The 12534-nt window shown below is 36.0% G+C and overlaps 1 protein-coding gene across 1 annotated transcript in view; it reads right to left on the bottom strand.

Moving 5' to 3' along the window:
• LOC135539247 (calpain-3-like) overlaps positions 1 to 12534 on the bottom strand; it is a 97444-nt gene that overhangs the window by 18976 nt on the left and 65934 nt on the right. The window contains exons 17-20 of the mRNA XM_064965070.1: positions 2569 to 2637; positions 2372 to 2450; positions 2036 to 2152; positions 1472 to 1530 (exon numbers count right to left, since the gene is read on the bottom strand). Of these exons, the coding sequence (XP_064821142.1) occupies positions 1472 to 1530; positions 2036 to 2152; positions 2372 to 2450; positions 2569 to 2637 (324 nt within the window). The remainder of the gene's footprint in view (positions 1 to 1471; positions 1531 to 2035; positions 2153 to 2371; positions 2451 to 2568; positions 2638 to 12534) is intronic.

Genomic DNA, 12534 nt, shown 5'->3' on the forward strand with positions numbered 1-12534 from the left:
GGATGGTAACATAGACAGGTAGTGTCAGTTAGGATGGTAACATAGACAGGTAGTGTCAGTTAGGATGGTAACATAGACAGGTAGTGTCAGTTAGGATGGTAACATAGACAGGTAGTGACAGTTAGGATGGTAACACAACATAGACAGGTAGTGTCAGTTAGGATGGTAACATAGACAGGTAGGATGTAGACAGTTAGGATGGTAACATAGACAGGTAGTGTCAGTTAGGATGGTAACATAGACAGGTAGTGTCAGTTAGGATGGTAACACAACATAGACAGGTAGTGTCAGTTAGGATGGTAACATAGACAGGTAGTGTCAGTTAGGATGGTAACATAGACAGGTAGTGACAGTTAGGATGGTAACATAACATAGACAGGTAGTGTCAGTTAGGATGGTAACATAGACAGGTAGTGTCAGTTAGGATGGTAACATAGACAGGTAGTGTCAGTTAGGATGGTAACACAACATAGACAGGTAGTGTCAGTTAGGATGGTAACACAACATAGACAGGTAGTTAGGATCAGTTAGGGTATGGTAATGGTAACATAGACAGGTAGTGTCAGTTAGGATGGTAACACAACATAGACAGGTAGTGTCAGTTAGGATGGTAACATAGACAGGACAGGTAGTGTCAGTTAGGATGGTAACATAGACAGGTAGTGTCAGTTAGGATGGTAACATAGACAGGTAGTGTCAGTTAGGATGGTAACATAGACAGGTAGTGTCAGTTAGGATGGTAACATAGACAGGTAGTGTCAGTTAGGATGGTAACACAACATAGACAGGTAGTGTCAGTTAGGATGGTAACATAGACAGGTAGTGACAGTTAGGATGGTAACATAGACAGGTAGTGTCAGTTAGGATGGTAACATAGACAGGTAGTGTCAGTTAGGATGGTAACACAACATAGACAGGTAGTGTCAGTTAGGATGGTAACATAGACAGGTAGTGACAGTTAGGATGGTAACATAGACAGGTAGTGACAGTTAGGATGGTAACATAGACAGGTAGTGTCAGTTAGGATGGTAACATAGACAGGTAGTGTCAGTTAGGATGGTAACATAGACAGGTAGTGTCAGTTAGGATGGTAACAACATAGACAGGTAGTGTCAGTTAGGATGGTAACACAACATAGACAGGTAGTGTCAGTTAGGATGGTAACATAGACAGGTAGTGTCAGTTAGGATGGTAACATAGACAGGTAGTGACAGTTAGGATGGTAACATAGACAGGTAGTGACAGTTAGGATGGTAACACATAGTGACAGGTAGTGTCAGTTAGGATGGTAACATAGACAGGTAGTGACAGTTAGGATGGTAACATAGACAGGTAGTGTCAGTTAGGATGGTAACATAGACAGGTAGTGTCAGTTAGGATGGTAACATAGACAGGTAGTGTCAGTTAGGATGGTAACATAGACAGGTAGTGACAGTTAGTATGTATGATAGAATGAGCAGCATATCCTTACCTCCAAGACACTGAGTCTGATCGTACCGTCTCCATCCTGGTCGAAGGCCTGGAACGCCCCTGCAAACCAACCCCATGTCATGAATCAATCAATAAATCAGCCATTTATATCATTAAGAAGACCAAAATTTAAATATATATTTTTTTTAAACTTTGGTTGTGTTATCCGCATTTACTTTGAATTTGTTGTGTAAATGTGTGGTTGAGTTGTGTTTTAAATGTGTTTATTTTTTGTATTTTTGTATTTTTAATTTATTTTTTAAACCTTTATTTAACTAGGCAAGTCAATTAAGAACAAATTCCTATTTATAATGACGTCCTACCCCGGCCAAACCTGGAAAAGCTGGGATAATTGGACTCCCATTCCCGGCCAGATGTGACGCAGCCTGGTTGTATTCACGTGTGTGGATGAGTTGTGTTTTTAAATGTCAAATAAATCAAACCAACTCAAATATCAAGCCCTTTTTACATCACCATGTACGGTAACCAGACTTGCATGGCCAGGAGTGGACAAACAGATCTGGGATCAGTGTAATACGGCGATGAGGTGAGGTGTGTGACTTACTGAACATGGCTTCGAGGCGAACCAGACAGCTGATGAAGCTGTCAAAGTCGATGTTCATGCCCTCGTTGGCGTAGCGCATGGTGATGATGTCATAGAGCTGATTGTTGAGACGGAAGCCTGAACAGTCACAAGACCGTCAAGAGATGGGAGATATTGGAGAGACACATTAGGCTGTTCAGTTACCGTTTAAAACAAAACAACATGTCTTTCCATCTCCTTGTGGTTTTAAACAACAACAAAAAATGCACCTTTATTTAACCAGTTGCTGAGACAGAAATCCAATCTACCTGAAGATTTTATTCAATTTAAACCTGGTAAACTTTGAGATGCTCTTACCTGCATCGTTGACAGCATTTCTCATTTCGTAGCTGTTGATGCTACTAGCCTGGTCCGAGTTATAGTGTTGGAAAATTCCCTAAAGGAACAGAGCAGTTGTACATCTATACCTCTGACTATGTGTCTACGGTGCCGTTGGGAGTTTAAATAAAAGGGGAAATAAGGGAAAACCAGCTTTCTTACGAGGAAGAACTCACCTGCCACTGCTTGATCTTGTTCCAGAGATGTCTGAACTCCTGCAGGTTGAGTCTGCCCGTCCCGTCCATCTAGGAAGCTGCCGTTAAGACACCAATGACGGGCGACACATGGGAACTCACAATCAACCATTTCAACAAACAGTCACTTATAACCTGTTTCTACACTCCTGTCATGACTGGCCGGCTCGGGTCGGGTTACCGGGTTACCGGCTCGGGTCGGGTTACCGGGTTACCGGCTCGGGTCGGGTTACCGGGTTACCGGCTCGGGTCGGGTTACCGGGGTCAGTGTTACCGGGTTACCGGGTTACCGGGTTACCGGCTCGGGTCAGGTTACCGGGGACCTCAGTGCTACAGAGACATCTTTCACACCCAGCAGAGGTGAAGAGATGGAGAGGTATGGAGATGGGGTGATTTTATGACACCTCGCGCCCATTGTAAAACTAAGACAGGAGACAAAATTCCTTTGTCCTCTCACTGTGGAGAATCGGCCTCACAACATTAACATGCAATAAATGGACTTTGGGACGATCGGTTTCGTGACGATAGATGGAATATGAAAATGTAATGTCATTTTTTGTTATGTTATTAAAAGTTAAAGGACGACGTTATAACGAAAACATTGTAACTAAGAGTTTTCCTAGTATGTGCCTGATGTTTAAACATTGTAACTAAGAGTTTTCCTAGTATGTGCATGATGTTTAAACATTGTAACTAAGAGTTTTCCTAGTATGTGCGTGATGTTTAAACATTGTAACTAAGAGTTTTCCTAGTATGTGCGTGATGTTTAAACATTGTAACTAAGAGTTTTCCTAGTATGTGTCTGATGTTTAAACATTGTAACTGTAAGAGTTTTCCTAGTATGTGCGTGATGTTTAAACATTGTAACTAAGAGTTTTCCTAGTATGTGCCTGATGTTTAAACATTGTAACTGTAAGAGTTTTCCTAGTATGTGCATGTTTAAACATTGTAACTGTAAGAGTTTTCCTAGTATGTGTGCGTGATGTTTAAACATTGTAACTAAGAGTTTTCCTAGTATGTGCGTGATGTTTAAACATTGTAACTAAGAGTTTTCCTAGTATGTGCCTGATGTTTAAACATTGTAACTGTAAGAGTTTTCCTAGTATGTGCAGTGATGTTTAAACATTGTAACTAAGAGTTTTCCTAGTATGTGCCTGATGTTTAAACATTGTAACTAAGAGTTTTCCTAGTATGTGCGTGATGTTTAAACATTGTAACTAAGAGTTTTCCTAGTATGTGCGTGATGTTTAAACATTGTAACTAAGAGTTTTCCTAGTATGTGCGTGATGTTTAAACATTGTAACTGTAAGAGTTTTCCTAGTATGTGCCTGATGTTTAAACATTGTCACTGTAAGAGTTTTCCTAGTATGTGCCTGATGTTTAAACATTGTAACTAAGAGTTTTCCTAGTATGTGCATGATGTTTAAACATTGTAACTAAGAGTTTTCCTAGTATGTACGTGATGTTTAAACAGTTATTGTAACTAAGAGTTTTCCTAGTATGTGCGTGATGTTTAAACATTGTAACTAAGAGTTTTCCTAGTATGTGCCTGATGTTTAAACATTGTAACTAAGAGTTTTCCTAGTATGTGCGTGATGTTTAAACATTGTAACTAAGAGTTTTCCTAGTATGTGCGAGATGTTTAAACATTGTAACTGTAAGAGTTTTCCTAGTAGTGCGTGATGTTTAAACATTGTCACTGTAAGAGTTTTCCTAGTATGTGCCTGATGTTTAAACATTGTAACTAAGAGTTTTCCTAGTATGTGCATGATGTTTAAACATTGTAACTAAGAGTTTTCCTAGTATGTACGTGATGTTTAAACATTGTAACTAAGAGTTTTCCTAGTATGTGCGTGATGTTTAAACATTGTAACTAAGAGTTTTCCTAGTATGTGCCTGATGTTTAAACATTGTAACTAAGAGTTTTCCTAGTATGTGCGTGATGTTTAAACATTGTAACTAAGAGTTTTCCTAGTATGTGCGAGATGTTTAAACATTGTAACTGTAAGAGTTTTCCTAGTACGTGCGTGATGTTTAAACATTGTAACTAAGAGTTTTCCTAGTATGTGCGTGATGTTTAAACATTGTAACTAAGAGTTTTCCTAGTATGTGCCTGATGTTTAAACATTGTAACTGTAAGAGTTTTCCTAGTATGTGCGTGATGTTTAAACATTGTAACTAGAGTTTTCCTAGTATGTGCGTGATGTTTAAACATTGTAACTGTAAGAGTTTTTTCCCTTTTTGATGTTTAAACATTTTTTTCTAGTATGTGCGTGATGATTAAACATTGTAACTGTAAGAGTTTTCCTAGTATGTGCGTGATGTTTAAACATTGTAACTGTAAGAGTTTTCCTAGTATGTGCGTGATGTTTAAACATTGTAACTAGAGTTTTCCTAGTATGTGCCTGATGTTTAAACATTGTAACTGTAAGAGTTTTCCTAGTATGTGCGTGATGTTTAAACATTGTAACTAAGAGTTTTCCTAGTATGTGCGTGATGTTTAAACATTGTAACTAAGAGTTTTCCTAGTATGTGCGTGATGTTTAAACATTGTAACTAAGAGTTTTCCTAGTATGTGCGTGATGTTTAAACATTGTAAATGTAAGAGTTTTCCTAGTATGTGTGTGATGTTTAAACATTGTAACTGTAAGAGTTTTCCTAGTATGTGCGTGATGTTTAAACATTGTAACTAAGAGTTTTCCTAGTATGTGCCTGATGTTTAAACATTGTAACTAAGAGTTTTCCTAGTGTGCGTGATGTTTAAACATTGTAACTAAGAGTTTTCCTAGTATGTGCGTGATGTTTAAACATTGTAACTAAGAGTTTTCCTAGTATGTGCGTGATGTTTAAACATTGTAACAAGAGTTTTCCTAGTATGTGCGTGATGTTTAAACATTGTAACTAAGAGTTTTCCTAGTATGTGCGTGATGTTTAAACATTGTAACTAAGAGTTTTCCTAGTATGTGCGTGATGTTTAAACATTGTAACTAAGAGTTTTCCTAGTATGTAACATGATGTTTAAACATTGTAACTAAGAGTTTTCCTAGTATGTGTAACGTGATGTTTAAACATTGTAACTAAGAGTTTTCCTAGTATGTGCGTGATGTTTAAACATTGTAACTAAGAGTTTTCCTAGTATGTGCATTGTAACTGTAAGAGATGTTTAAACATTGTAACAAGAGTTTTCCTAGTATGTGCGTGATGTTTAAACATTGTCACTGTAAGAGTTTTCCTAATGTGCCTGATGTTTAAACATTGTAACTAAGAGTTTTCCTAGTATGTGCATGATGTTTAAACATTGTAACTAAGAGTTTTCCTAGTATGTACGTGATGTTTAAACATTGTAACTAAGAGTTTTCCTAGTATGTGCGTGATGTTTAAACATTGTAACTAAGAGTTTTCCTAGTATGTGCCTGATGTTTAAACATTGTAACTAAGAGTTTTCCTAGTATGTGCGTGATGTTTAAACATTGTAACTAAGAGTTTTCCTAGTATGTGCGAGATGTTTAAACATTGTAACTGTAAGAGTTTTCCTAGTACGTGCGTGATGTTTAAACATTGTCACTGTAAGAGTTTTCCTAGTATGTGCCTGATGTTTAAACATTGTAACTAAGAGTTTTCCTAGTATGTGCATGATGTTTAAACATTGTAACTAAGAGTTTTCCTAGTATGTACGTGATGTTTAAACATTGTAACTAAGAGTTTTCCTAGTATGTGCGTGATGTTTAAACATTGTAACTAAGAGTTTTCCTAGTATGTGCCTGATGTTTAAACATTGTAACTAAGAGTTTTCCTAGTATGTAACGTGATGTTTAAACATTGTAACTAAGAGTTTTCCTAGTATGTGCGAGATGTTTAAACATTGTAACTGTAAGAGTTTTCCTAGTACGTGCGTGATGTTTAAACATTGTAACTAAGAGTTTTCCTAGTATGTGCGTGATGTTTAAACATTGTAACTAAGAGTTTTCCTAGTATGTGCCTGATGTTTAAACATTGTAACTGTAAGAGTTTTCCTAGTATGTGCGTGATGTTTAAACATTGTAACTAAGAGTTTTCCTAGTATGTGCGTGATGTTTAAACATTGTAACTGTAAGAGTTTTCCTAGTATGTGCGTGATGATTAAACATTGTAACTGTAAGAGTTTTCCTAGTATGTGCGTGATGTTTAAACATTGTAACTGTAAGAGTTTTCCTAGTATGTGCGTGATGTTTAAACATTGTAACTAAGAGTTTTCCTAGTATGTGCCTGATGTTTAAACATTGTAACTGTAAGAGTTTTCCTAGTATGTGCGTGATGTTTAAACATTGTAACTAAGAGTTTTCCTAGTATGTGCGTGATGTTTAAACATTGTAACTAAGAGTTTTCCTAGTATGTGCGTGATGTTTAAACATTGTAACTGTAAAAGTTTTCCTAGTATGTGCGTGATGTTTAAACATTGTAACTAAGAGTTTTCCTAGTATGTGCGTGATGTTTAAACATTGTAACTAAGAGTTTTCCTAGTATTGGCGTGATGTTTAAACATTGTAATTAAGAGTTTTTCCTAGTATGTGCGTGATGTTTAAACATTGTAACTAAGAGTTTTCCTAGTATGTGCGTGATGTTTAAACATTGTAACTAAGAGTTTTCCTAGTATGTGCCTGATGTTTAAACATTGTAACTGTAAGAGTTTTCCTAGTATGTGCGTGATGTTTAAACGTTGTAACTGTAAGAGTTTTCCTAGTATGTGCGTGATGTTTAAACATTGTAACTAAGAGTTTTCCTAGTATGTGCGTGATGTTTAAACATTGTAACTAAGAGTTTTCCTAGTATGTGCGTGATGTTTAAACATTGTAACTAAGAGTTTTCCTAGTATGTGCGTGATGTTTAAACATTGTAAATGTAAGAGTTTTCCTAGTATGTGTGTGATGTTTAAACATTGTAACTGTAAGAGTTTTCCTAGTATGTGCGTGATGTTTAAACATTGTAACTAAGAGTTTTCCTAGTATGTGCCTGATGTTTAAACATTGTAACTAAGAGTTTTCCTAGTATGTGCGTGATGTTTAAACATTGTAACTAAGAGTTTTCCTAGTATGTGCGTGATGTTTAAACATTGTAACTAAGAGTTTTCCTAGTATGTGCGTGATGTTTAAACATTGTAACTAAGAGTTTTCCTAGTATGTGCGTGATGTTTAAACATTGTAACTAAGAGTTTTCCTAGTATGTGCGTGATGTTTAAACATTGTAACTAAGAGTTTTCCTAGTATGTGCGAGATGTTTAAACATTGTAACTGTAAGAGTTTTCCTAGTATGTGCCTGATGTTTAAACATTGTAACTAAGAGTTTTCCTAGTATGTGCGTGATGTTTAAACATTGTAACTGTAAGAGTTTTCCTAGTATGTGCGAGATGTTTAAACATTGTAACTGTAAGAGTTTTCCTAGTATGTGCGTGATGATTAAACATTGTAACTGTAAGAGTTTTCCTAGTATGTGCGTGATGTTTAAACATTGTAACTAAGAGTTTTCCTAGTATGTGCCTGATGTTTAAACATTGTAACTGTAAGAGTTTTCCTAGTATGTGCGTGATGATTAAACATTGTAACTAAGAGTTTTCCTAGTATGTGCGTGATGTTTAAACATTGTAACTAAGAGTTATCCTAGTATGTGCCTGATGTTTAAACATTGTAACTAAGAGTTTTCCTAGTATGTGCGTGATGTTTAAACATTGTAACTAAGAGTTTTCCTAGTATGTGCGTGATGTTTAAACATTGTAACTAAGAGTTTTCCTAGTATGTGCGTGATGTTTAAACATTGTAACTGTAAGAGTTTTCCTAGTACGTGCGTGATGTTTAAACATTGTCACTGTAAGAGTTTTCCTAGTATGTGCCTGATGTTTAAACATTGTAACTAAGAGTTTTCCTAGTATGTGCGTGATGTTTAAACATTGTAACTAAGAGTTTTCCTAGTATGTGCGTGATGTTTAAACATTGTAACTGTAAGAGTTTTCCTAGTTTGCGTGATGTTTAAACATTGTAACGTGATGATTAAACATTGTAACTGTAAGAGTTTTCCTAGTATGTGCGTGATGTTTAAACATTGTAACTAAGAGTTTTCCTAGTATGTGCCTGATGTTTAAACATTGTAACTGTAAGAGTTTTCCTAGTATGTGCGTGATGTTTAAACATTGTAACTAAGAGTTTTCCTAGTATGTGCGTGATGTTTAAACATTGTAATTAAGAGTTTTCCTAGTATGTGCGTGATGTTTAAACATTGTAACTAAGAGTTTTCCTAGTATGTGCGTGATGTTTAAACATTGTAACTAAGAGTTTTCCTAGTATTGGCGTGATGTTTAAACATTGTAATTAAGAGTTTTCCTAGTATGTGCGTGATGTTTAAACATTGTAACTAAGAGTTTTCCTAGTATGTGCGTGATGTTTAAACATTGTAACTAAGAGTTTTCCTAGTATGTGCCTGATGTTTAAACATTGTAACTGTAAGAGTTTTCCTAGTATGTGCGTGATGTTTAAACATTGTAACTGTAAGAGTTTTCCTAGTATGTGCGTGATGTTTAAACATTGTAACTAAGAGTTTTCCTAGTATGTGCGTGATGTTTAAACATTGTAACTAAGAGTTTTCCTAGTATGTGCGTGATGTTTAAACATTGTAACTAAGAGTTTTCCTAGTATGTGCGTGATGTTTAAACATTGTAACTAAGAGTTTTCCTAGTATGTGCGTGATGTTTAAACATTGTAACTGTAAGAGTTTTCCTAGTATGTGCGAGATGTTTAAACATTGTAACTGTAAGAGTTTTCCTAGTATGTGCGTGATGATTAAACATTGTAACTGTAAGAGTTTTCCTAGTATGTGCGTGATGTTTAAACATTGTAACTAAGAGTTTTCCTAGTATGTGCCTGATGTTTAAACATTGTAACTGTAAGAGTTTTCCTAGTATGTGCGTGATGATTAAACATTGTAACTAAGAGTTTTCCTAGTATGTGCGTGATGTTTAAACATTGTAACTAAGAGTTTTCCTAGTATGTGCCTGATGTTTAAACATTGTAACTAAGAGTTTTCCTAGTATGTGCGTGATGTTTAAACATTGTAACTAAGAGTTTTCCTAGTATGTGCGTGATGTTTAAACATTGTAACTAAGAGTTTTCCTAGTATGTGCGAGATGTTTAAACATTGTAACTGTAAGAGTTTTCCTAGTACGTGCGTGATGTTTAAACATTGTCACTGTAAGAGTTTTCCTAGTATGTGCCTGATGTTTAAACATTGTAACTAAGAGTTTTCCTAGTATGTGCGTGATGTTTAAACATTGTAACTAAGAGTTTTCCTAGTATGTGCGTGATGTTTAAACATTGTAACTGTAAGAGTTTTCCTAGTTTGTGCGTGATGATTAAACATTGTAACTGTAAGAGTTTTCCTAGTATGTGCGTGATGTTTAAACATTGTAACTAAGAGTTTTCCTAGTATGTGCCTGATGTTTAAACATTGTAACTGTAAGAGTTTTCCTAGTATGTGCGTGATGTTTAAACATTGTAACTAAGAGTTTTCCTAGTATGTGCGTGATGTTTAAACATTGTAATTAAGAGTTTTCCTAGTATGTGCGTGATGTTTAAACATTGTAACTAAGAGTTTTCCTAGTATGTGCGTGATGTTTAAACATTGTAACTAAGAGTTTTCCTAGTATTGGCGTGATGTTTAAACATTGTAATTAAGAGTTTTCCTAGTATGTGCGTGATGTTTAAACATTGTAACTAAGAGTTTTCCTAGTATGTGCGTGATGTTTAAACATTGTAACTGTAAGAGTTTTCCTAGTATGTGCGTGATGTTTAAACGTTGTAACTGTAAGAGTTTTCCTAGTATGTGCGTGATGTTTAAACATTGTAACTAAGAGTTTTCCTAGTATGTGCGTGATGTTTAAACATTGTAACTAAGAGTTTTCCTAGTATGTGCGTGATGTTTAAACATTGTAACTAAGAGTTTTCCTAGTATGTGCGTGATGTTTAAACATTGTAAATGTAAGAGTTTTCCTAGTATGTGTGTGATGTTTAAACATTGTAACTGTAAGAGTTTTCCTAGTATGTGCGTGATGTTTAAACATTGTAACTAAGAGTTTTCCTAGTATGTGCCTGATGTTTAAACATTGTAACTAAGAGTTTTCCTAGTATGTGCGTGATGTTTAAACATTGTAACTAAGAGTTTTCCTATATGTGCGTGATGTTTAAACATTGTAACTAAGAGTTTTCCTAGTATGTGCGTGATGTTTAAACATTGTAACTAAGAGTTTTCCTAGTATGTGCGTGATGTTTAAACATTGTAACTAAGAGTTTTCCTAGTATGTGCGTGATGTTTAAACATTGTAACTAAGAGTTTTCCTAGTATGTGCGAGATGTTTAAACATTGTAACTGTAAGAGTTTTCCTAGTATGTGCCTGATGTTTAAACATTGTAACTAAGAGTTTTCCTAGTATGTGCCTGATGTTTAAACATTGTAACTAAGAGTTTTCCTAGTATGTGCCTGATGTTTAAACATTGTAACTGTAAGAGTTTTCCTAGTATGTGCGAGATGTTTAAACATTGTAACTGTAAGAGTTTTCCTAGTATGTGCGTGATGATTAAACATTGTAACTGTAAGAGTTTTCCTAGTATGTGCGTGATGTTTAAACATTGTAACTAAGAGTTTTCCTAGTATGTGCGTGATGTTTAAACATTGTAACTAAGAGTTTTCCTAGTATGTGCGTGATGTTTAAACATTGTAACTAAGAGTTTTCCTAGTATGTGCCTGATGTTTAAACATTGTAACTAAGAGTTTTCCTAGTATGCGTGATGTTTAAACATTGTAACTAAGAGTTTTCCTAGTATGTGCGTGATGTTTAAACATTGTAACTAAGAGTTTTCCTAGTATGTGCCTGATGTTTAAACATTGTAACTAAGAGTTTTCCTAGTATGTGCCTGATGTTTAAACATTGTAACTAAGAGTTTTCCTAGTATGTGCCTGATGTTTAAACATTGTAACTAAGAGTTTTCCTAGTATGTGCGTGATGTTTAAACATTGTAACTAAGAGTTTTCCTAGTATGTGCCTGATGTTTAAACATTGTAACTAAGAGTTTTCCTAGTATGTGCGTGATGTTTAAACATTGTAACTAAGAGTTTTCCTAGTATGTGCCTGATGTTTAAACATTGTAACTAAGAGTTTTCCTAGTATGTGCCTGATGTTTAAACATTGCGTGATGTTTGCATGTTGTACGTTGGGGGGAAAACGTCCAGATAAAATCGAATGTTTCTGTAAAGATGAAATGGGGAAGTTAGTTCGTTAGTTTAAATCGGATCTGAGTAAAATCCAGACCTCGTAACTCGTTACGCCCAGAGAACTGCCCTAAAGGCGGCGACGCCCATTTCTGACCCGAGGGTATAAAACCTGTGAGTTAAGAATTAACATATCAGACTAAGTGACGCTGAGCTGCAGGTCTGAAAGGTCAGCAACTCCAAAACGCAACACGAGGTTGAAGACAAAGGAACCTTCTACCAAATCCATGCTACGGATGAGTAACTGTGTCTAAGAGGGTGAATTCAAGCAGGACCACCCGGTCACCACTCTCCATCGAATCGTGTGTCTCCACTGCTTTCGTTCCTACGCTGTGAGCCCTGAGCTTCAGGGCTGGCTGTCCTCAGAAGACCCTCTTCAGAACACAGGCGAGGAAACAGAGCACTAAGACAAAAGGACCCTGACATCGTCAGGACAACCAGAGAGTTACACCCTGTAACCAGAGAAGTGTGTCATCAGAGAAGCAGAAAGTCGTCCACGAAGAGACACCCTGTCGGAGACCTTCTGACCCATAAGAGATGACAGTTCGGGGCTAAACTAAGCATAGTTTACAAATGTACACAAGTGTGCTTTTCTCTCTTTCTCTCTCTCTTGTGTTGGTCTGCTAGGGACCTGTTTTATCGTACTAAGTTCTAATCAGT

The sequence above is a fragment of the Oncorhynchus masou genome, unplaced genomic scaffold, assembly GCF_036934945.1.
Source record: "Oncorhynchus masou masou isolate Uvic2021 unplaced genomic scaffold, UVic_Omas_1.1 unplaced_scaffold_625, whole genome shotgun sequence".
Taxonomy (NCBI): domain Eukaryota; kingdom Metazoa; phylum Chordata; class Actinopteri; order Salmoniformes; family Salmonidae; genus Oncorhynchus; species Oncorhynchus masou.